The sequence below is a fragment of the Quercus lobata genome, chromosome 10, assembly GCF_001633185.2.
Source record: "Quercus lobata isolate SW786 chromosome 10, ValleyOak3.0 Primary Assembly, whole genome shotgun sequence".
Classification (NCBI taxonomy): Eukaryota; Viridiplantae; Streptophyta; class Magnoliopsida; order Fagales; family Fagaceae; genus Quercus; species Quercus lobata.
The window spans coordinates 6,906,673-6,932,624 of NC_044913.1; the positions used below are offsets into that span (position 1 = coordinate 6,906,673).

At 36.4% G+C, this 25,952-nt stretch overlaps 2 protein-coding genes across 4 annotated transcripts; both read right to left on the reverse strand.

The window, feature by feature from the left end:
- Positions 1–5,676: 5,676 nt before the first annotated feature.
- Positions 5,677–11,138, reverse strand: LOC115963590 (plant intracellular Ras-group-related LRR protein 1-like). The gene is made up of 3 exons (XM_031082657.1): positions 10,233–11,138; positions 6,795–6,961; positions 5,677–6,692 (listed from the first exon to the last, which is right to left on the reverse strand). Exons 1-3 carry the CDS (start codon positions 11,064–11,066, stop codon positions 6,053–6,055), a joined length of 1,641 nt encoding a protein of 546 aa, XP_030938517.1. The 5' UTR covers positions 11,067–11,138; the 3' UTR covers positions 5,677–6,052.
- Positions 11,139–18,248: 7,110 nt separating this feature from the next.
- On the reverse strand, positions 18,249–23,955 carry LOC115965969 (C2 and GRAM domain-containing protein At5g50170). Of its 3 annotated transcripts, XM_031085295.1 has the most exons (9): positions 23,410–23,950; positions 21,495–22,703; positions 21,187–21,369; positions 20,795–21,078; positions 20,460–20,576; positions 19,654–19,916; positions 19,313–19,529; positions 18,763–19,035; positions 18,249–18,612 (listed from the first exon to the last, which is right to left on the reverse strand). In XM_031085295.1, exons 1-9 carry the CDS (start codon positions 23,756–23,758, stop codon positions 18,409–18,411), a joined length of 3,099 nt encoding a protein of 1,032 aa, XP_030941155.1. In that variant the 5' UTR covers positions 23,759–23,950; the 3' UTR covers positions 18,249–18,408. The 3 variants fall into 3 exon arrangements, with proteins under 3 accessions (XP_030941155.1, XP_030941157.1, XP_030941156.1); XM_031085297.1 differs by lacking the exon at positions 18,249–18,612 and having other exon boundaries at positions 18,971–19,043; positions 23,410–23,955; XM_031085296.1 differs by lacking the exon at positions 18,249–18,612 and having other exon boundaries at positions 18,979–19,055; positions 23,410–23,954.
- Between the last annotated feature and the right edge of the window lie 1,997 nt (positions 23,956–25,952).

Genomic DNA, 25,952 nt, shown 5'->3' on the forward strand with positions numbered 1-25,952 from the left:
TATATATTATAACATGGCCTCACATATACTTATTTAAGGCAGTGTGTTTAATTGATCAAATTCACCTTCTTAATCAAGAGTATATATGGGATTTTTTTTTTCAAACAACAGTATTATTCAACTAGGAAGAGAGATGGTAGTCAGCCTTACATGCATACTACACTTGACTGCATACTTTGCGGCCTCATGAGCAGAAGAAGAGAGGGGTGAGATATTAGTTTGGTGTAGCTTATTTCTAAGCTTATTTAGTTTATGTATAACTTTTTAAAGTTTTATTTTTACGAAGGTCAATTATACTTTTGCCTAATTTATATTTTATATAGTCAAAAAGTCTGGTAACTTATTGACATTACCCAGTTTTTTCAATAAAAAGAAAAATAAAAAAACAAAAACAAATCTTTCTAATAGATTGGAAGGGGCTTTCAAACAAACAAACAAGAGGTCAATTTAATGTCCACGTCAAGAAATTATTCACATCCAATGTATTAATTGAAGAAACAAACTAGATTAGTATCACCAATAAAGAGAAAATTGTGACTGCAAAGGACATTTGTGGCATATTCTTGTTCTATGGGGAGTAACAAAAGAGTTGGAACCCCATCAACCCTTCAGACAAACTTGGACATCACATCGTGAAGAACATTATTTCACAAAATTCCATAGGAACCAAGGCTGCGATTATTTTGGCTTCAAACCATTTCTGAAAATGCTTTTACACCAGCGTGTGTGTTTGGTAGGTACAGAAAATTGGGTCAAACAGAATTGATTTTCTGCGTTGATTGCAAAATAAGGCTTGAAGGGTGTAAAACCATTTTAGCTTTTATTTTACCTTCAAATGAATTACACCCCAAGAAAATGGAAGAGAGAGAGAGAGAGAGAGATCGGCCCAGATCGCACCTTCGCCCCAACCCCAGATCGCACTGGTCTCGTCGCATCCGAGCGCCGCCGAGATCACACCCCAGATCGCATCACCAAGATTGCGCCGCTGCCACCACCCTCTAGATCGAACTCTCATCATCTCAATCTCGGCGCCTCACACGCAAACGCCGGTCTGAGGTCCCCCCTCACGTTGGCGAAGCCCATCTCATCTCTACACTACCCGATCCACATCCCTTCAAACCCATCTCCCTTTTCTTCTCTTCTCTCACGCAGACGTCGATCCGAGATCACGCCGCCGAGATCATTGCCCATGACCCACCCATGATCAATCTCTCTCTTTCTCGATCTACCTGTCCCTTTCCCTCAATTTTTGATCACTCTCTCTTTCTCCCTCTCCCAGGTTGACCGAATTGTTTGAGTTTAATGAATGGTTTTGTTTTGATTTTTGTTTTTTTAAGTTTATATATTGAAATTTTCTATTATAAAATTTGTTTGGATGTTGAGAAAATGGCTGAGAAAATGTGAAAATTTGTAGGAAAATAGCATTTTCGGAATGTTACCAAACACCGAAAATCGTTTTCTAAACTATTTTCCATTGTAGAACCAAACACCCGGATTTCATTTTCCTTATGGAAAATCACTTTCCCCTACATTCATTTTACACTCAGAATTCGATTTACATTGAACCAAACGGACCCCAAGTACATTTTATTTTCTTGATACTAGGACAGTAGCTAGTAGGAATATTGCATTGAACCGATTGAAGTATTTGAGTGATCGTATATATCATATTAAATGGAAAACTTCCATATAACCTAAGCTGCCATGAAAGAACAAAATTTTAATCAGTAATAAATAATAATCTTCCAGTTCATCAAAAAAAAAAAAAAAAAAATCAGTAATTACATTGCATATATCCACACCATATATAAGCTTATGCAAATGGTAGACAGTAGACTATTGCATGCAGGAATAGACCTAGGATTTTAAGCTAGAAAGGCCGGAGTATAAGCAAAATTAAATTAAAAAAAAAATCAAATTAATATCCATATAGCATTAAAATGGCTTGAGTTAGATTGAGTTGGGTTAGGCTATCTGAGTTGAGTTTGGCTAGCTAATGGGGGTTAAAGTTTTGGAAGAAAGGGGCTCAACTAAAAAAGAAAAAAAATATATATAGCTTCTCTTTTTTTTCCTAATTGCATGTCTTGTGGGCCTTGTGGCAACCATAGACCATAGTAGAGACCGGTATTTGTTTGTTTATTTATTTATTTATTTTCATAATGGATTATGGAGCCCGCATAATAACGAGAAAGTATTTCTTAAACCCACTCTATAGATCAAGCCCATAAGATAATTTTTGCCATACTACCACACCACACCACGGCTGTAGCCTCCTCAATGGTCCCTTTGTGGCTATTTGGCATTATCGCTCAAGCTTACTCTTTCTTTTGGGGCTTTTTCATTGCTTTGCCCCTCCTTGTGGTAGATTTCACACACATACACACTCTCTCAATTTAATTTGTTCTTTTCATTCAACTTCTTGTTTTATATTCTAAACTGGTATACATGGAGTCATGATATCTGATATAACTTGTAAGCACAATATTTAATATATAAGTTTTATTGTATTGCATTTTGATATGATATGATTTGATATGCGTGTGCTCAAAGTTATCGGGAAAGTAACTCATATAGAAACAATTTGAACACAAGGTTAAACAACTTTACTTCCAATATACATCTACATACATTGGCTGATTTTCCACAGTTTTTCTCACAATTAAAAAAGCGAGAATTCTTGGTCTTCTTCTACTCTGTTCCTTTGTTGCTTTCTTTGCCACTGCCCACTGCTAGCTAGGAAGGTTCATTCAGTCTCTCTTTCAACGAAGTCTACGTCAACTTTAGCCATGAATAATTATTGTGATCCTTCAAGGTTATCAGATCTTACACTTTTTTCTTTGTGCTTATAATTCTATAATTGGGAGTGGAAGATTTTATTATAATTTTATTGGATTGAGAGTGGTTGTAAAATTAATAGGTCATGTGTTCATGCATAAAAGCACAGGTATTTAAATAAAATCTTGGACTAAATATGCCAAAAATTTGATCTTGAACTAAGTATGTCAAACTTTTGGGTTTCTGTGAATATTTGCCTCCCTAGAATGGTGGTAGGAGGTGCTCAATAGTGTATCCAACGTTGGTCCGGATTCCAGACACATTCTTTGACGATCTTGTTACCGAAACAATTGGACTGACTTTGGGTGTTTCTTTTTTCCATCATAAAATTGAAGTGAGAAAATTTTTACTATTTAAGCAAAATATTTTTTGGTGATGGATAAAGTTTTAATTTTACCTTATGATCTTTGTTTTTTTATATGTAGACAGTAGAGGAGGGAGAGGGGGAGATGAGTTTCGAATCACACACACGAGACACCTTAAAATAATGCTATTATCACTTCAACCCTCTCTTATTGGATCTTAATTCAAATGAGAAATATAAAGCATGGCAATATTTTTCCACTTAGTATTGTTACTCACTGTTCATGAACAATGTATCCCTTATATATCTATCAAGCCTCACTTATGCATATACTTTTCTTTTCAAAGATTAATTCTTTAAAGATACCTTAAAAAAACCCTATTTAATTTACACCCTCAAAGTATTGCCACATAATCCTTTTTAAAATAGAAATATAGATATTTTTACATACAAACAAAAGTCCTAATAAAGAATTAAGTAACTTGAGAAGAAAGTCACTAAGAGTCTGTTTGAGATCTGCTTATTTTGTTGAAATTGAAAACTTTTTGCTGAAAGTATTATAGATAAAGATAAAAGTTAGTTAAAATAATACAGTGAAATCTATAAATAGTACAAAAAAGTACAGTGGGACCCATAAATAGTAGAAAATTTAAGATGAATAGTAAAATAAGCTGACTTTTTAAGATGGAGCCAAACATACACTAACGTTGAAATGGGGGATGAAATTAAAGCTGGCTTGGTATGCAAATTAGACAAGACCATGGAAATTATCACATATTGAATTCATGGGGAAAAGGTATCTCTATTTTATAATTCAATCCCAAGTTAGCAGCATCCAGTCCACATTCAATGCACAAAAATTGGCACCCCTTTTTGTTTGGTGAGGAGGGAGAAAAGAAAAAGAACTAAAGAAGAATGCAATCTGGATCTATTTCGCAATTTTAAACCAAATGCAAGCTAACACTTTATATATGTTTAAGCAAAAATTGACAAGGAAATTTCATTTAGCCTCTATTATGCGAATCATAGCCATCAGGCTCACAATTGTTGCACAAGCCACAGCAACCAGGCCTCTTTCTTTGAGCACAACCTTAACCAAGTGCATTGCAACATCAGCAGTGATCTTCCTTCCATGTTGAACCAGCACCCGGCGACGGTTTCCTGCAAAGGCTAGCAGAACCAGAACTGTGATCCATGTCACCATGGTGGCACGGGCCGTGACTATTACCAATGTTACCATCAAAGCTACCACAACATAAGGTAGCAACCACACATAGAGGGCTGAACATCCAGTTATCTGTTTACTGTAGGACAAAATAACATAGAAGGGTATAAAGAGAGACAGCAACATTAGTACTATTGTTGCTTTTGTTGTTGTTGTTTTGGTTCTAGACAAGTTCATGTGTGTCAAAGCTAATGTGATCCCTCAAAATTATTAGGGGGAGAAGGAGATGATGATGAAGTAGAAGCAGAAGAAGATGAAGGTGCTTAGTGGGTGTTTTCTGGTTTCCTATGATTGTTGCGGGTGTGTTTTTATTATTTGTTAGTACTTGCTGTGAAGGTGTATGATTAAGAATTGGAATTGGAAAAGGAATTGACAGCAATGTGGTGCACATGCTGCACATGGGGAGGTTGATCAATCGGGTACCAACCTTTAGTGCTGTTAAAAGTGGGTAAGGTCAAATAATAATGTCACCCCTTTAGCTTGGTGTACTTGCAGGAATAATCATAGTTTGATTTGGAATTAGATAGTAAAGCCCTCAATATCAGCCTAGGAAAAGGATTAAATGGAACTTCTTTGTTTTTTGTTCTTTTTTTTCCCCCCTAAAATAATCGAATTGATTGGAAGATTTCATGTAGAATACAAATCTATTGTTTCAAGTTTTTTTTAAATACAAGATAAAAATTCTGTTATAATCTAATATAAATATATGTATGTAAAGTTTCCTTCTAGAGACTTTAACCTCAGTCGTTGCCTTCCCATCTTACAAAAATTTTGTACCTGTAGAGTGACTTTTACGTCATAGAGTGACCTTCACATCAAAGGTTTGCGACAGTTTTGTCTCAAGTTAGAAACATTTTTTTCTTAAAAAAAAAAAAAAAAGTTAAAAACGTTTTTTTTGGTGGTAGAAGTCATCATAATAGGAAAGTAGAGATTTGATGAGAATATTTTTCAAAATATGTACATGTGAAGACAAAATACTTGGAAAAAAAAAAATCAGATCAGATCACCCTATGGATAGATTCTTTTTTTCTTTTTTTCTTTTTTTTTGAGAAAGCACCCTATGGATAGTAATCTATATATATATATATATATATATATATATATGTTACAATTTACAAGCATATATTTAAGAGAAGACAACAACAACAACAGAAAAAAGCAAAGAAATTTTAACGGCCCAAATTTATTGGACATCCTTTTTAGTAGCAATTGAAAATACCCATCTCGGATACAAAAGCTATAAATACGTTTCTGATAATTTCATTGATGAGCCAATTTATAAGAGTGATGAGATAGCCCTCGATGCATGATGTTCTATAAAAGCAGTTGAAACAATTTTGATTAAGGTAATGAAAATTGCAAGATTGGTGCCAAAATTTGGCACTCCAGATTTAGTGAATGTACAAGTACAACTATAAGCATTCAACTGTTGTCATCAGAAACAGGATGCACATCAGGCTACCTATTATTTTTTCCTACAAAACTCATATTTCCCAACATTTGAACTGGAAAAAAAAGAACAAAATTTAGTAGATATTCATCACCCTCAAGCTTGATATGGATGCAGTAGAAAAGAAACAAGTACAAAAATTGCAGCAGACCAAAGCCACCAGTTTGATATTCCTTAGCTTTGGCATTTGAGCGAAGAAAAGTGTGACACTCGAAACGAGTCATGAATTATCAGAGCATCATAGCTGCTGATCAAGAAATGGGTCTTTAGGAGATCCCCCCCTGGGAGATCCCAAGTATTCTGAAACATTTGTAACATAATTTTTCAACCAGGAGGTGCTGCGAGTCAACCAACCAGTCTGACTCTGTTCTTGCATTTCAAGCATGCTTTTCCTTTCTTCCTCCACCAGAATATCTAGCCACCTCTTAGCCATGAAAACTTTGATAGCTTCAACCCCTTCCTTGACAACCTCCGCTGGTGGGATTACAAGAGGATTTTGCTCCAGGTTGAGTTTGGTCAAATTATCAAGCCGACCAAATGTATCAGGAAGAGCATGAATTTGGTTGTTGCTGAGATCAAGTTCCTTGAGGTTAGTCAAATCGCCAAAAGTGTCAGGAAGTTCTGTCAGGTCACTAAAGTTACTGCTGAGGTTGAGAATTTCCAGGCTAGTCAATTTTCCAATCATAGATGGGAGGGCATGGAGCTCATTGAAATGAGCATCGAGAGAGCGTAAAGACTTCATCTCACATACAGAAGAGGGAAGGGAACGAATCTTGTTCAACTGGATTGAAAGCTTTTGTAGAAATACCAATTCATAACCGATGTTTGTTGGCAAATATGCAAGATTGTTGAAGCTCACATCTAACTCCACCAATGACCTGAATTATTCAAGAAATAAAACTAAACATTTCAAAAGGTAGAGGAAAAACATGTGTTACTTAAATTTTTTTCCCCCCCTTTTCTTTGGCAATAATAATTACCTGCAATGACAGATGGTGTCAGGAAGGGCAACTAGCTTGTTTCCTGAGACATTCAGAATTTTCAATTTTTGCAACAATCCAATAGAATCAGGCAGTATCTCCAAAAGATTAGATGCGGCGTTAAGCTCCTCTAGATTTTCTAGTCCCGCTATGGAGTCAGGGATGAACTGTTACTTTCACACAAAAATTAATTAGGGACAGCAATAAACCTAGTAAACTATTCTCGGTGCATTGTGATAAGTTAATCATCCAATACTTGATTTTTTTTTATTAAAAAAAAAAAAAGAAAAAAGAAAAAAAGAAGAAGAAATGATGCAAAGAGACGTTTGTGTTAAACAATTATAACTGATATATACAAAAAATATTAATGTCCAGCAAATATGAGTGCAGATTTCAGGGGTGGGAAAGCGTTCATGGTCCCATTACTGATCAATTTTCACAAAAAAGAAGTTACTTACATAATATACTAAAAATCAAGAAAGAGGAAAATATTTGTTAATAAGCTTCAACATAGACATGAACAGAAAATGATTGTTCTAAAGCTTATATGTGGTTAAATTGGAAGCGTAAGACACTTAAAAGTGAGTAACCAGTATGCTTATTGATAAATAATAATAAACAGTGAGTAACAAGTATGATATGCTACTCTAATATACTATTGGATCAACAAATGATTGCACATTTCAGAAACTGGAACATCTCTGTTCAAGGATTTCACAATCTAATAAATTCCTTGCTGGTCCCAAATAATTGAACGCTGATAATTACTTGTCCATGGTACACTAATGCTTTCAGTTATTCTACATAAAACCCTTGTGAAAACAATAACAGGAAGAAAGAGGTTTGTGAACCATGAGCCACATTCACTGTCTCTTGACCAGATTACACCCATGGTACTATGATCCTATCTTGCCTAGTATGATTGCACCATGTTGACTCTTTTTAAGCCTTGAAGGTTGGCACAACAGCAGGCAAGTACAAAACAACATGAAGCATATCATTTAACAAGAAAAAAAAAAAAAAAAAAAAAAAAAAAAAAACGAGAAGAAGAGGAAATTCAGGTGAAAGGGTCAACCTTTGGATATTTGGAGGGGAAAAAACAAAGAAATATGGAAATGGACCTTTAAAGGTGAAACTTAAGCCAGAAAAGTTGCTGAAAATATGTACAAGATGAGTTGTTACTGATGTAACCAAGCCTCAACATATTTAAAGCGTTTGAACACAGACATTATTTATTTTACCTTTGTTTTCTTATAATTCCAAACCACTGGGATTTCTTCTTTTTATTTTTGATAAGCCAAACCACTGGGATTTCTTATGCTAGTATAGCGAATAGTTTTTAACTTTCTGTACTTGAGCCTTTAGGTTTTGGAGAGAAGTGGAGGAAGTAGATTGCATTTTGTATCTCTACTGTGAGATTTTTAGTGTTAATTAATGATACCCCCTCAGGTTTTTTAATAGTACTGTACTAAAGAGTTGAGATGAGGAGATCTTTATCTTCTTTGTTGTTTATTCTAATTATGGAGATCTTGAGTTGTATGTTGATGAGAAGGCTGTGGAAGGAGGTATCATTGAGGAAATAGAGAAGCTCTAACAAGTTCGCACCTGGTGATACGATTTTGTTTTGTGATTCTTTGGCTTCTAAAGCACATCTGTGCTACACTCTTATGTTTGAAAGCAGTTACAGGTAGCTATCAACTTGAGTAAAGGCAAGATGGTAACTGTGGGGGATGTTGAAAATCTGGCTGTGTTGGCTGCACTATTGGGCTATAAGGTGGGTTCATAATATAAAAATATTGCAGTTTGAAACATGGTTCATGAAAGGATGGAGAAAAGATTAGTTACAACAACAACAACAACCAAGCCTAAGTCCCAAAACTTGGCTCGGTTATGTATCTTGGTTATGTATCCTCAACATACTAATCATGGTCAACCACATATATTCTTTTTCTTAATTCTAGACTATCCAAAATCATACTTTCTATCACCACCTCAATTGACATGTCCTTTTTTACTACTACTAATGCTAGTTTAGGTCTTCCTTCACCTTGTTTTCATTCTCTCAACTTGAATCAACTTTGTTCCTTATTGGTACATTAATTGCTCTCCTTTGCACATGAACAAATAATCTCAAGTGATTCTCCCATATCTTTTCATCAATACAACAACAACCAAGCCTTAGTGCCAAAAATTTGGAGTCTTCAATTGATCCTAATCTTTTTATCAATAAGTAGGAAAAATCATATTTGTCTAAGGGAAGTCATATAACCTTACTTACAACCACATTATATAACCTTCCAACCAACTTCCTTTTTGTTTAATATTCCTACACATGTAGCTAAAAGAATAGGAAAGATTCATCAGAATTTTCTATAGGGTGGGAGAGATGAATAATTCAAATTTGATTCATTTTAGTGCATAGGAATGAGGTGTGCTCTCCCACAAAAACCAACCGTTTAGGACTTCTAAAGCGATTAGAAGATCTTACATGGTATCTTCTCTGCTGTTTGCAATAAAGGAGGATAGATCTCGCTATTAGATCTACTGATTCGTTAGAGCATTCCATGATTGAATTTAGCACAGATGGATTTTTCTATGGATTCATTGTACTCTGATATTACTTTTGATAGACAATTAGACTCGATGAGATGGAGTTGAACAGTGAAGATAAACTTTTTTGATTACTAAGAACCTCTGCAAGGTAAAGCAATTTGGACCCACGCGACCCGTATCAACCCCAAATGCACGACCCCACCCACAAGAACCATGCATCGAATAATCCCGATACTCAATCCCAGAACCTTGAGGGAGCACACCCCAAGGCCTACCAATCAGGATATCCCATGCGGGCTAAATTTATTGTTCGTTCTTATTATGATAAATAAAGGGGTACATTTAGAAGTCATTTTCCACAGAAGAGTACTTGGTGCCAAAGAAAACCACATTTTCTGTGTAGATTGCTTCTTTTGGTAAAATCTTGATATTACATAAATATTTTATCTGGAACGTAACTCTACATTGTGTTATATGAACCATTTGTAGAGAGAAGAAAACCCATATTTTTCAAGGGGTTGAAAAATCTCTCTTTGTTTGAACATTTCAAACTACAATACTTTACCATATTTTTTGGATCTTTTACATTTCAAATTATAATTCTTCAGCAAACTCCTACTTAAGGTGGTTTGTATAAGCTGTTGCAAAACGGTGTTTTGGGTTTCAAGAACGCGCTTTTAGCTTCCAAAATGCCTATAAGTGGTTGCAAAACGGTGTTTTGGGTTTTAAAAACGCACTTTTAGCTTCCAAAATGCCTAACCAAACGAACCCTTAATACAATCATAAAGCTTAATTGAATTCTAAAAGCAAACTTTGAAATCAGAGAAATCATATAATCACAAACTTAATCAAAACGCTATAAATAGAAACAGAAAACAACATTACCTCAAGCTGATTACTCGAAACGTCAAGCACAACGAGGCTCCGAATCCGGCCGAAAGCCTCGGGCAAGAACCGGAGCCTCCGACCCGACAGATTGACCCGCTCCACTCCTTTCCCGGAAGCCTCATGCAAAAGCCCAATCACATCCTCATTCGGCTCCTCATTCACCACCTCATCCTCCTCCGCGTTCTCATCAAACTCCTCCGTCGCCGTCGCCGTCGCCGTCGCCGCCGAATCCTCCGCCTGCCTGTAAATCTTCACGAGCCGCTCCTCTGCCTCCTTCAGAAGCCTCTCGTACGCATCGTGCATCTCCTCGAGCTGAATCACCGCCTTGTACACCTGCTTCTCCTTCTCCGCCGCTTTCCTACACTCGTTCTCGCGCTCCGACAGGTGCGCCCGCCACTCCAGCCTGTCCACGTCGGACGGCCGAGGAGACAGCACGTTCTCCTCGAGCTGCTTCGCGAGGCTAGCCTCGATATCCATGAGCTTCGCTCTTGCCTTATCGACGGCCTCGTGGTCCGGTCGCGGACCTAGGGTTTTCAGCACGGATCGGGTCTGCGACACGTCGGAGATCGCCCGGGTCATCGAAGCGAGCACCTTCGGGTGTGCCAAGTGAGGCATGTCATCTTCGATTTGCACCGCCGCCGAGGAAGACGAAGACGGATCGCCCGACGACGAAGAAGACGGCGGTGGTACTAGCGATTTCAACGGCGGCGAGGCTGGCTGTTCGATATCGACTTCGGACGTAGAAATTCCGGGTTTGGAGCCGGGTCCGAGAGAAGGAAGTCGGGCCAAAACATAAGAGAGAATCGGAAAACTTTTCGGATTCGGATCCATTTTTTTTGGGAGTGATTTTGGTATGGAGTTTTTTGAACGTTAAAAACTGGAAGAGAGAGTGAGTGTGGATTGAAACAATGGGCGTGGATAATAACAGAATGAGGAGGGGAATGATAAAGTCACCCGAAAGACATGGAATTGACGGTTAGGATTTGACAAAAGAAACGCTGTGAGACCCTTGATTTAGCATTTGTGGGGTTTTGATTTCCACGTGGCGGTTCGGGGAATTCGGTTGATCTAGAAAGCGTGTGACTTGGGGTGGGGTTTCGTTGCCGTCTGTTACCAATTTCTTTTTTTTTTTGTTTTTTTGTTTTTTTGTTTTTTTAGAAACCTATCTGTTAGCAAACCTTTATAGTATCATAATTTTCCATTTAGATTTACACGTTTTTTATATATTAATCTGTATATATTAATTGGATTCAGGAAGTTACTTGGTATAATTTTTTTCCTGTTAAAAATCCCACTAAAATATTATCTCATCACAATACAAAGCAATAAGGGCATAAAAGTAATTTTCATGAAATGACACACATAGCCCTTCAATATATTTTACCTTATTTCGCTTCTAAAATTTGAGAGAAGGATATATGAAATATTTCATACCGAGACACTAATTTGAATAACTCCACTCTTCACGTCTTTTGCAACTTTAGAAACTACCTACTACCATCACTTTCAGGAAACTACAAAACTTGCAAACAGTTACTACCTCATCTATTCAATTTCTCTTCCTTATCCATTGACAATAATATTTTGATTATTTTCCCTCCTCATCCCAACCAAGAAATACTCATCCACAATCCTCATTTGCAATTAAATTTTTTTTTTCAATGCCTTTTATTAACTTTTTCCACTTTCATGCATTATAGGTTATGTGCCTTTGTCACGTTTAAAGTAATATTTTGCTCTTGGGCTTTCTTTTATTTTTCTTATAAAATAATAAATAAGATCTTTTATTATCATCTCTTTTTGATTTGCAGAGACATAGAAGTGTGCATAAAGTGTTGTTTATGATGGGTGAAACAAAGGTTCCTTAAACAAACACCGTGAGTTGAGGAAGTCCAGTAAGATTGCAAAGGAACAGATGAACTTGTTGGAGAAAGTTGGATGGTGAGGTTGAGATCCTTCTCTACTAAGACAATTTTTGTTTGGGAAGTACTTCATTCACTCATGTAGTGGAAGATATTCTAGAGAATGCATTAATTTTTCTCTCTTGGTCTCTGCACCCGGACAAACCAAAAGGTCCAGAACACATGATTTGTATAATACATAAATAAAAAACGCTAAAAGTGGTATTTTAATTGATGGTTTTTTCTTTTTCTTTTTTTGGGTTGAAATATTTTATTTGGCTGTTAGGTTGCCAACTATTTTTGGTTTTTGCTGACAGAGCCGGCTGAATGCTAGAGCAAGAAATGCGGTTGCCTAAAGCCTCAAGTAAAAAAAAGGCTCCCAAATTTTAACCAATAGGATTATTTATAATCAATAAATAAAATAATATTTTTTTATCAGATGAAAAAACAAATAAAAAAGAGAGAAAAATGCAACGTCTACGATATTTTTCACAATACTTTTGCAACTAATGTCAAGTAGTAGGTTGTTATTGATGACAAAAAAATAATTATAGTGATATTTTCAAATAGAAAACAACAAACAACTTAAAATCTAGAATTTATTGTAAAAAATATTGTGAATGTTGCACTTCTTAAAAAAAATAATAATAAAAGTTGAGTTAGCAAACTTTTACTAGTTCTCATCTAAGTCTACCACTAATACCGCTTTTTTACTTACCACTATCAATTTATCACATCAACAAGTATAAAAAATTTTGTTAAACTTTTTCTATCTATAAATTTTCTAAAAAAAGAAAAAAATTTTATGTAGTTCATATTAATTAGTAGTTGTGGGGCCAAAGAAATTGTGACCCTGGCCCAGTTTACCTTAGGGCCCAAGGCCCGAGCCGAGGTGGGATATAACCGAGAACATACAATAAAAGTCCAAGTAGCCTTGAGACATAGCCGAGGATGACTCTGTCCTCGACATCCCTAAAGCCCTCCTAAAAGAAAGGGCCAGAACGATATAGGAACAGTTTTGGGAAGATTTGAGTACATCCGCATTGATAGATAAAGGAGCCCTGGACAGTATGGCACAAAGGACAAAAGAAAGGCTGCCATTATTGCCATTAAATACTCTGAGTTAGTCAGAGCAATGCTTTTCAGCTTTTACAACCCCCCCAACCACTCTGGGTATGGGCTGATGGGACAAGTATCAGTTCTGGAAAGTTAAACCTACACGTGGACGTTGGAAGGGGAGTGAAAGCTAATATAAAAGGAAAAGTAAGTAGTCCAGAAGGGGGTTGGGAAAAAAGGCCAAGAACCAGAGCCTCTCAGACCGTATCGAGGAGGAAGACTCCTCGAGCGAACATGGTTTAAATTTGTATGAACACTATGACCAACTACCGTCCGGTGACTAAGGCCTAGCCTTTCAAACCCACGCTCTACAAATTATATTGTTTGGACATTTTTACGTGCGAACCCAATATCATTTTATGGTCGTTACAAATTGAGTCCTTACAATAGTAATTTTGCATCTAATATAAGATAATTAATTTTCGCCTTAGGCCCCCAAATGCATTAAGCCGCCCCTGTTTGCTGAAGGTGGTTACTCAGCAAGTTCATCAGATGCCTATGATGATGAGCTTTATCCCCTCACCCCTACACTAGCTTCAATCTTCGATGGGACTTTGAATCTGCACTTCATGGTCTTCAATCAACAAGTTGGACTTCAAAAATTATGGAGATCATGCGCCATTAGGAAGTAGTTAGTGTGGGGCCCGAAATCTGAGGTCCCAGCCCACTTTGTATTAAGGGCCTAAAGCCCAGGCCGAAGAGCCCTACTGCCAAGGACGCGCAATGAAAGCTCCTTTAAGGCCCAAGGATGTGGCCGAGGACGACTTCACGTCCAACATCTCACAAAAACGCCTGAAGAAAAGGACAGATTCAGTACAAGAGCAGCACAAGGGAGAAAGCTGCCAACACCTTAATGTGGAGCCCAGCGCCTGACAAGCCCATACTCATACCATGCTATCCAGCTTTTTCCCAACCACTCTGACGTATGGATTGACAAGACGAGTAACTACCCCAAACGAGGAGAAACGGACACGTAGGTGAAGAACGGGAAGTGAATACTAGTATAAAAGGGAAAGAGAGCTGAGACAAAGAAGGGGAGGCCCCCGGAAAAAGGAGCAAAAGAAAGAAAAGGAGGAAGGATGGTGAGAATGTAATGCTCCTCGGACTAATTCCGAGGAGCCAAACCTCTCAAACCATATTGATGTAAGGCTCAGTCATAGTGTCCAAACTTGCCTTTGTATTAACTCTCGTGAAACCAGGATCGGACCGCTGCCCAGCGCTCAAGGGTAGGCCTTTCCAAACTCACTCTCTACAAATCATATTGTTTGGGTTCTTTACATGCGAGCCCAACGTTACCCTTGGGTCGTTTAAAATCGTGTCCCCACAGTTAGATCTTTAGATCATATGGTCCAGCACCATCTATCATCAAATACATTTATCTATAAGCCAAGAGATTCATTGTTGATCTGGAATGCAGAGGGTTTTTTTTTTTTTTTTTTTTTAATCTATCGTATATGGATGCTATGCCTTCATTATCTTATTATGAACAGATGAATTTTAATCAAATATATCAACAAATAGAGTGAAAGACGAACAATAGTAGATCAGTAGTGCTATATTTATTTTGATTTTTTTTTTCTATTTATAAGCTATGCGAAAAATTATAACATTATCTTCCTATTATCAAAATATTAATCACTGCATTAACAAAATTGCCAAATTTTTTTTGATAATTACGGAATACTAGCCTTTGAGCATGTGCTCACGCACGTGCTTAGAGACTCTTCTATTTTTTTGGTAAAGGTTAATAATTTGCATCTGTAGGATTAAAGGCCCAAATTATATATTGGGCATTGAGCCTTGTCCAAGAGCTGTCCAAGAGCGTGGGTGGTCTGAGGAAGAACGAATGGAAATAAACGATTCAGGCTCAGTATTTAATGAGTAAGATACAAATGAGAAAGTTGTCCGAAGAGGAATATCTCGGATACTATAAATACAACTCAAATATGTATTCCAATTATCAGAGTGACCTTCCATGAAACTCTAGTGATAGGGACGTACATCATGAACATACGAGAATGAGGGGAACCTAAAAATATCTAAGGGAAAGCTGCTACCACCGCATTGAATGCACTGTAGCTACTTTCCAGGCCGCATTTATGTGGAGGAGACCTCTGAACAATGTTGTCTTGGCTACCACAACTCACAAAAAGCCAAAGAGGGTGTCTGATGGGACAAATACTCAAATAAGAGCTCAGATGACTAACAAGTATAGGATCAAGATAGTCCAAAGAGAGCTATATAATGTAAGAGACCCTCTATGAGAAAAGGATAGAAAAAATAGAAAGAGAACACTGTAGCTATCAAAATTATACTTGTATTCAGTTTAGCTGATTTATATAAAGACTTACCTCCTCGGACAGTGAATTGATTCAGATTAGTGCTTCTTGTTCTTGTTTAATCATCATTTAAATCCATACTAGCCGTTGTCCAATTCATTACGGCCTAGTTCTTTAACTCACTCTCTACAAATTTATTGTACTGGGCTCACTGGGCAAAGATCCCATATATCTTGGGCTTGGACTGCAAAACGCGTTTTTACAACATCAATTATAATTTGGGATTACTACATTTTCCAATCACAAAAATACCTAGGGGTGTGATAAGTGTTAGGAGTTTTGAATGAAATAATTTTTTTCATAACACCCCTATTTATTTTTGTGATTGGAAAATGTAACAATCTCAAATTATAATAAATGCAAATAATTAATTTTTACCAAAAAAATAGAAGAGCCTCTGAACACAAGGGTGAGTGTGTGCTCAGAGGCTAGTTTTCATTAATATTACATATTTAGAACTACTAATACAATCAGATGTGCCATGAGGTTAACTTCAAGAAATGGACAAATATAATAATTTTTATTTTGTAGCCAAAAAAAAAAAAAAAAAATCTTGTATTTTTATTTCGAGAATTTAATTTGTAAGTGAATAAAGTAATTTGAAAATCAACCTGAGAGTGGCTATATTTTTAGGCAGTGTTTTTGTAAGAGTTAGAGTTGTATTTTTATCAAATTATCATTTAATTTTGTCTCTACTTAAACATAACGGTGTAGGGGTATTTTTGAACAAAAAAAATGAGAATCCCAAGCAATGGAAAGCTCTTAAATAGTAGTATAGACTAAAAATTTCTGGTGGTGCAATTTTTAATTTTTTTTTATTCCATAAATGAAATTATATATATTTAATTTATAAATAATATTATGTTTTTTAAAAAATTATGTGTTTATTATACATTAAAACATATTTTATGAATACATATTCATGAAAATATCATAAAGCACCAATTGATACACAAATCACCTAAAAACAACTAGAATCATGATTTGAAATCGCGATCTTAATTTTTTTTTTTAATTCAATAATTAGTGGAGATTTGAAACTGAATGTTACAGTGAAAATAAGCATTTGGGTTAACCAAAAAAAAAAAAAAAAAATGAGAGATGGCTAGATGAAATTATTTTTACAAATTGAAATGTTATTAATTTTGAAAGATCAAAAAGTTCCGTACTTTTTCTATCATTAAAATCTGAATCTCTATCCGTTGTCCATGTTTTGATCGTTAAAATATATTCTTTGATAGCAACGGTGCCAATGATGAACATGACAATTATTAAAAAAAATAACCTTAATAGGTGTGAAATTTTTTTTTTTTTTTTTTTTTTCTGCAGAAATTCATTTTCAAAAAACCAGAAGCTGGTTTTGACCTAGCTAGGTCTCCCTTTAAGCATGATTAATAGCCGAGAGCTTATTCAATTTTTTTAATTTTCAATAATGACTCCCTTGAGATGTTCCAAAAGGCAATGTAGATTTGTGCTAGTCACTGCTAGTGCATGCCCATTCTCCATAGCAGTTTTTAGATTTGAAGGGGTTGGGTATATGAAAAGAAAAATATAAAAAATTGAGAAATTAATATAACATCATCGAATCCAAATCTATATTAATTTAAACCTTTGCGACGTGATTCTAATAGGTCAGTGGCAGCCCATACAAGAATGATGAAGGGGGAAAAATCATGATGGAACTAGTAAAACTTATTTGTTGCCCAAAAAGAAAAAGGTCTTATTCTAAATCTATAAGATTTTTTTTTTCTATAATTTGATTGTTATGCGTGTGAAAATTTGAATCTTGAATGTCTCTATTAGAAATATTGGAATGTATTAACCAATTGAGTTATAAGGTTTAGGGAAAATTCATAAGATTAAACTTTAAGATTAGTCATTGATTGTATTTATTTTCATTGGACCTCCACAGGTTTAGAGCAAGTAGATTAGTGCTGACTCAGTTGTGACTTGTAACTCCACCCATAATGACTATGAAGTGGATGAATTGACAACTTTGAGACTTAACCAAAGTTTATGTTATCGTAATCAGAGTGATATGGGATGGTGACTTTTTGGGGTGAAATCATTCGCCTCCCCCCAGAAGGCACTCTTTTGTGGCCCACTTGACTTGTGTCGGCCAAGAATTGCTTTGAAACGCACTAGAACTCTACACATTTTCAAAGAGTTCTTAAAAGACCTTTTTTATGAAGTTTTAGGGCACACGGTAACAAATGCCTTTTATGAATAGTTTACACTTTACATAGACGAGTACTCCACGGCATAGTTTGGTACCTAAGAACACTCAACACTCACATTAATGGTGTATAATAAAAAAAAAAAATTTAAAAATAATAAATTTAATGAAATGTTGTGTAACAGATAATTTGATATAATGTGTTTTGAAAAGTCTGTATGTAAAATAGAAAAAATAGGTTCTTATGTTAAAATAGACAGAAATTTTTGTATAAGTTAATACCAATGCTTAACATAGATTATTTGACTACCTTCTTTCAATATCCAAAACCTAATAAATCATAATTCTCTAGAAGAACAAAAAAAAAAAACAACAATGATAATAATAACAAAGCCTTAGTCCTAAAAGGCTAAAACTATGGGGTCCTATTTTTCTATGTGATTCTATCCTATCCAAAATTAAAAGAAATACAAGAATGAAATGGTAACTAAGAGCATTGGATACAATTGGCAAAATTCCTTGGAACATGTTTTGTTCTAAAAATGTTTTGTATTTACTTCAACAATATGCACTTTCAGCTTTCCATAGAAAAGCACTTTGAATGACAGGAGCTCAAAGTATGTAATATGTATCAAATGGAACTATCCTGATGAGTTTGTAAAGAGAATCTCTATTTCAGCAAGTTCAAATATCTCCTTCAGTCTATTGGTAAACTTCTCGGTTATGTTCCGGGTGATCCTCTCCTGAAACTTGGTGCTTTTAAGCCAGGTAATACCCATGTAAACATCACACTTACACGCGCAATGAGCAAGGGGAGATTTCTCAATTTGGTACCTGAAGTGAACCTGCATGTAAAAGGCACCACAAGAAGAGAACTATTTCATTCTTTGTTACTTTGTTAGGTTCATTAAGTACACAAGAAGTTGACGGAAAACAAAATGGAGCAATAAATGGCAGATTGTAAGATTAAAAGTTTCCAAGTTTTTGTCACATACACGGAAGTGATCGCCAAATGGGACACCATGTAGAGCCATAACTTCATTGACAATCCACCCTTCATTTTTAGCAATTGGAAACTTTTGTTGTGTGCATGTGACATCCCCTCCAAAAGTTGAGACATGGCGATTGAACTTGTAAGACAGATGTCGTTCATAAACATCAGGCTTCACAGGATCCCATGTGGTAGTTGTATAATTAAGACAACCAGATTTTCCCATAATTTTATGCTCCAACTTTCCTCCATCAAACATTTCCATCAATGATTTTATCTGCACCACTACCCGACAAACTTTCAGCACCAAAAAACGAGTTCATCAAAGAGAAAAGGGGAGGGCCCGGGGGGGGGGGGTGGGTGAATAAGGCAAGGGAGTGTTAGCACCAACTGCCAAACTTAGCAGCTTCTAAAGAAATAGTGTGTGTGTTATTAATGGACATGAATCTAAAGTTTTAATATTTGGGTTCAAAACAAGAATAGATGTTAGAGAAAGACCATCTTGAATGCTTAATGAAGATATGGACAAGCGAATGGGAGAATAGACCACTCACATCGACAGGAAGTTCTGCATTGTAAAACTTGGATATATTTGCATCTTCAGCTTCCATACTTGATCCTGCATCAATTCTGGATGCATCTTCAGCATCCAGAATGGACCCTGCATCTTCAAGCGTGACGGACCTCTCATCTTGATCCTCCTGCACTTTCGCAATTTGTTCTTTCTGCTCAGGGGACAATGTTCTTGTTCTCCACAATGCCATAATTGTTCTATGAGTACAACATGGTGAATCATTAAATTTCACATTTATAGAAGTGTGCAAATTAGATAATTTTTTTTTTTTTAAGTTCAATTATGAGAATGCTTTTGTGAAGCATTTCATTACACTACTACCTGCTAGCAACATTGAATGACACAAATGATTGGAAATAAAATTTGAGTCTGCCTTCTTCATCTTGAGATTTTGCACCATGCCTTGCATCAAGACCTCGACCCTTCCGTAGAACTAAGACCAAAGTAGGGCTACCCACAGATGCCAGGGTCGGAGGAAGCACTTGGATTGCTTCAATATCCTCCCAAAGAAAGAAAAAACTGGTTTTATGTCCAAATAAATTGGCATAAAACCCCACAATTCTTGCTGATAGAAAGAGCTTTCCCTGCACCAAAAGTCATCCCCAACTTCAAGTTACAGAGACAGAAATAAGCTGGTAAACTAAAAAGCAAATACTATCTGGTAGAGTTGGCCACTAGAACTATTTTATACTCTTAACTAAACAAACGGGAGGGACTTTCGCCAAGCATAAAATCATCTCACTGTGTTCTTCTTGCATTTTAAATAATACCATTCTGGTTTTGATTTATTTCAATGAGGTCCTTTGTTAGTTTAATACTCAGTTAGTCTTTGATTTCTATTTTCGTACAGCATTGAGGGATTTCGTATTACATGGCCAAGATATGCTTAATATTCTATGAATACGAGTTCAATGCATGGAACTTGTATACACCTTATGGATAGAAGTTACCATATCATTGTCAATGCCATCTTCATCACTGTATAGTATTTGATTAAGCTCTGCAACTGTCTACTTAATAAGACCACTAGACCAACTTTAACAAGCTCACTTTTTGGTGCACTCTGAGTTTAGTTTAAGACCATTCCTTAAACAGACACGTACTCCCATGGTGAATATATCTAGTACCTGTAGATGCATTTTTCTCTTCAGGGAGCATGCATAGTCACTGATGAGAAACTCTTCTGGTGGCAAGCCGAACAGTTTCTGGAATGTTGAATTCTTGTGAGGTGATCGTAGATTCAACTGTCAAGCAACCAACAAGCCATTAGATTGACAATTCTAACAGAAAAATTAAAAGGCTGGCAGGTTCAACAGCAAAATGCTAAATAACTAGCACCACCATGACAGAAAAATTGCTATGCATGAGTAGAGGTTGGATAAAACTGGACTAGATCTCATCATATGCATTCACACATAAATTACAAAAGATAATCAAATAAGAAGGTATATTAAGTGCCTACCTTCTTCCCAACTTCCTTTTCCATCTTGGTCAAATACTCCCTAATTGTTTCAACTCCATTGTTATTGTCCAAAAAAATTCTCAAGTGCAATTTTGACTGAGAAGACTGAGCAAACTTTCCTTCAAGGGGCACCCACATGTCCGCGAGTTCAGTAGATGTGTGTTTTACAAAATTGATCTCAGCATGCCCAAGTGAGGGGGTTTGGTCAAAGGGACAATCAAAATCAAAAACTTCCACATCTAAAACTGATGGCGGTTCTTCCATAGCATCAAACTCAAGTATCTCTGCATGATTTTATAAAGATCAGTCATGCAGTAAAATTTGGAGGAACACATGTCAATGGAAAAATAATTCAAAAACAATAGAAAAAATCCAGCATTTAATGGCCTCACCATTCCATTGAGACTCGCGAGGTTGGAGCTGGACAGAGCTTGTTCTTGTTTTACCATTGCAGGTGAAAACCACATAGGGATTGCAAAACTCTGTTGATTCCAAGGATGCTAAGTTGATCCCTTCAATTAAAGCTATGGTAAGAACCCAACCATCACCTTGGGATTTAACTCCATGATCACTTCCTGTATAAATCGAAGTGAAAAATAAGTGAATCCCAGGTCAAAGTTGGAAAAGTGGCACCGAGTGTGAAAGTGCTTTAGATTCCAGTTGGTTAATAAGATATGAGCTAGGTAGCATAATTTGTTACCTCTCTGAAACCTAGCTTGTATGAAGCGTGAGATCATGTTATAAACTCGCTCCAACTGAATGAATAAGAATCCACAAGTAATAAGCTCCTCAATGTTGTCTGGCAAATCAATTCCGTTAAATTCCAAGCCTTGCATTTTCCTGGGCTCGGAAAGTAGAATATGCACTAGAACATACAAAACCATAACAATGGTTGCAACAACAGTGAAATTCCAGAAGTATTCAGTTGTCAAATTCCAGTCTGATTGATGTTCTGTTTGCAAAGTTGCCAGCACATCATCCTTGTTGGATAAGTTCATGGAATCCAACGTTTTAAAGTTCTGAGCAAGCAAGTTTGCAAACTGCTCAAAGCTCTCTTTCAGTCCCTGCCGAACTCCTCCTTCAATCATACCTCTCATCATTGTGTTTTGGAGAAAGTTGATGCCCCAAGACAAAACAAGATGGGAGGATTCTTCTCCTGAGGATAAAGCTGGTCCAGACATTATCTTGTAAAGCAATTCCACCTTGAATGTATTCCCATATGGAACTTCAGGTGTACTTACACTTACTAATACAGCAAATTCCCCTCCACCTGCTCTTATATAGGTTTGCTCCTCTGTAGCCTTAACAGCCTTGACTAACTTTGATGCAGCTTTTATGTAGGAAACATTTCGTGTCAGACATGATGTTTCTCCTGATTTCCAAATCCAACACCCCTCTTGCACATCTATTGTTCCCTGCAGTTCAGCTAATTCTTTTCTAAACTGTGAATCGGGAACAAAAAGAAATGCATTAAGATCATAGGGTGGTACTGCATATATCTGATCTAGAAGAATGCCGCCCTGCAGGTTTTCAGGCATTTCTTGTCCATTGTTTCTTGACTGCATTGTATCAATTCCCTCTTCAAAACTAAAAGTAGAGGGATGTTCTTCCATGCAATCCTCATAATCAGATAATGTACTGGACGTCTCCATAGAATCACCGTTTCTTGGGGCTTCTTCATTCTTATTGAATAGCCTCTCTAGACGACTAGCAACTGCCTTCATCAAAATTTTCCCTTCTGCCATCTTTCGTCTTGGAGCTTTTGAGCCAACTATGTCCTGACTTGATATATGAGGACCTTCCAATTCTTTAGGCTCCTCGATTTTGACATTTGAATGCACATAATGGGGTTGCTTGGTCAAAGAATCATGGCCTTTTCCATGAAGAGAAATGGTTAGAAGAATTTTCCCTGCATGCAAGGGGCAAAATTATGACAAACCTAAAACAAACGTTCCCCAAGATGCCTAGAAAGCAAAATCCAAACGTTGATTGAATTGACAACAGAGCCGGTCATGACAACGACCACTCCATCAATCTAGCCTTCAAATGTTATGCCATTAACATACTGTCCCTCGAGTTAATTACAAATAAGTAATAACCAATATGCAAACTACAAATTTAAGGGCAAACAACAGGATCCAAGCTTAGACAAAAGCCATAGTGCATTTTGTTACCTAAGATAATAAATTCACATTAGGAAAGAGGGTCACCTTTTTCCTATACCATAAGACAACAAAATTGGATCTCTTAAATCATGAGTAGAAAAGAAGAACGGAATTTCCAAGCGTCCTTCTCATACATGAAATATGCATAATTTGCTTCTCACTAATTGTATTTATCTACTTATTTTTTTTCAAATGTTATCATTCTATCAATGGACGCCCTTAATTGTTGATAAACTATTTTAGGAAAGTTTTGACACTATTTTTATTGGAAATATAAAAAATTATCAACACAATTAATTGTTTAATCATTTTCCAATAAAATGTTTCTAAAAATAGTTCCTAAACCAATGCATTTGGCATTTGTTAACATTTCCCATTGACTTATTGCACAATATTGAAACCAATTGCTTAAAACATAATAAAAGAAATAGTACTGAGAGAGGTACTAACCATAATCTTCATTAATAAATTTCCCAGCCTTAGGCCTTTCAAGCGGAAACCATGTAGGCAGCAAGGTATGATTTTCCTCAGCAGCAATGGACCAGACAGGAATTCGAACCCGACCCACCAAATCCCTTGAGCCATGGAGCACTCTAGGCTCATCATCATGGTGAAACAAAGACACAACAAGCTCTTCATCCATGTCATGGACTCTGAACACAAACTCTTCATTCCAAACTGGCATCATGGTGTTCCTCAAAATCCTAGTCTTGGACTTGTGCTTCTCAACCTGAAGCTTCACGTACGAGTCCTTCACACTCAAGTCCTTGGCCTCCAACACGTACACATATAGCCTCATGTCTATTTAAAAAAAAAAAAAAACTTACACCTCTAATACTATTTGAAAAAAAGAAAACTGGGTTTGAAGGGTCTTAAAGTTAGAGACTTGGGGTGGTTGTTGTTGTTGTTGTTGTTGATGTATTTGCACTTGTTTGAAGAGAGAGAGAGAATTGTTTGTGAAGCCATGAGGAGACGTGGATGAAGAAGTAAGAGGACACGAGGGAGGTAAGTAAGCTAGAAAGCACGGACGCGGCTGGGAGGGTGGCGCACCCGAGTCCGACGCGGCGCGACGCGGGACGCGGCGTCCGACGCGGTTGACCGCGAGTCCGGCCGCGTCTGAGTTTTTTTTTTTTTTTTTCTCGGATTCGAGCCGAATCGGCTGGATTCGCGCCGACGCGGCTCGATTCGCGCCGAATCGGCTTCGATTCGCGCCGAATCGGGCCGATTTCGGCCAGAATCGGGCCGTATCGGCAATATCGGGTCGTATCGGCCGGCGACCGATACGGCCGATACGGCCGAAATCGGCCGAAATAGGCCGAAACAGGCCGAAATCGGCCTTAAAACTCGCCGGAGAAGCCGAAATTCTGACCTCAGATGTGTTTTTTTGCCTTCTTCTTTCTTTGTTTTATGAATCAAGTATATTAATGTGTTTTTTAAGAATATTTTAATAGTAAAAATATATAGAAAATATAAATAAAAATATTTTTAATAATTTTTTAATCGCCGAGTCCCGCCGCACCCGCACCCTACTTTTTCAAAAATTGCCGAGTCCCGCACCCGCACCCGCACCCGCACCCGAGTCCCGAAACGCACCCGTGCTTCATAGTAAGTAAGTACGAAAATATGGAAACCTGTATCTAAAGAGAGAGAGAGAGAGAGAGAGAGAAGTAGTGTTGGTTTGGTTTAAATTTTCGGTAAAGGTTAAATGGGGCTTTGATTTGTTGATATTGCTACTTTTAAACAGTTATCCACTTTGTGTTCTTTGTTTGTATTAGTTTTATAGTGACGCTTTTTCATTCCCAAAGCTGCGTTTGAGAAGTTTTTGGAATCAGAAAAAGAGTGAGGGGAGATGGGGACACAGGAGTACACGCTCCACATGGGACCAGATTTGATTTGAAGAGGAATCGAAACTGCTTTTATCACACGCTCTGATTTCCTTCGTTTATCTAGCTTTCAAAGCCTAATTAACATCTAACTTTTTCAGTAAAAAAAAAAAAAGCCTAATTAACTGAACTAAGCAAGTTCTATTTAAAAACTCATTATTGGGGCGTGTAAAGTGTAGATCCTGTTTCTTATAATGGGCTGCACATGATTGGTCTGAAAAGTAGCATCAGGGACACCTAGAAGGTGATTTTGATGGATTCGAAGAATAATTACCACATTATACCTTCATGAAAATTTTAAAGGGTCTCATAGATAAGGAGTGAAATAGTCTGACAAAAGATTAAGATGTAACTTCCTTCTTTATAGAATTCGGAATTGAACTAGATTTTTTTTTAAAAAAAATAAAAATTTATAATTCGTTAAAAAATGAGAATTTAAACCATAGTTACTCTAATACAAGAGAATACATTATGTAATTAAATTACAAGATTTTGATGAGTTGGATTAGTTTGAGCATCATTATGACTTATGAGAAGCTTTTAAAGAGTGAAGACCTATGGGAAGTAGCAAGCATTAGGAGAGATGAACTATGTCGCAAAAATCTATTTCTTTTTAATAACATATTAGCAAGAAATTGGACTATATTGAAGCACTCATAAAAGCCTTATTCATTCAAATTATTTGAAAACAATCTCAATCCAAATAGTTGAGTAAAAAATGGAAGTTGTAAAATAAGACACATTATATGTGGCAAAGTTTGGGAAAAATGGGCTTTTGCCCTTATTTTTAAAATATCTAGTACAATGTCTCTTTTTTGATATTATTAAACACGGTGTCTCTGTTTTGAAACTCAATTTAAAAAAAAAAAAAAATTTTGAGTTACAGGTGGAACTCGAGAGTAGTAATGTTGAGTTTTATATATATTTTGACACTTAATTTTTTTTTTTTTTGAAAATTTTAGTGAAACTTAACATTGCTAATGTTAAGTTTCACTTAAAAATATACATATAACTCGATTTTGAGGATATTGAGTTTTATACAGAACTCGAGTTTCAAAATCAGGGGTATTCTGCTTAATAGTTTCAAAACATAGACATTGTGCTAGATAT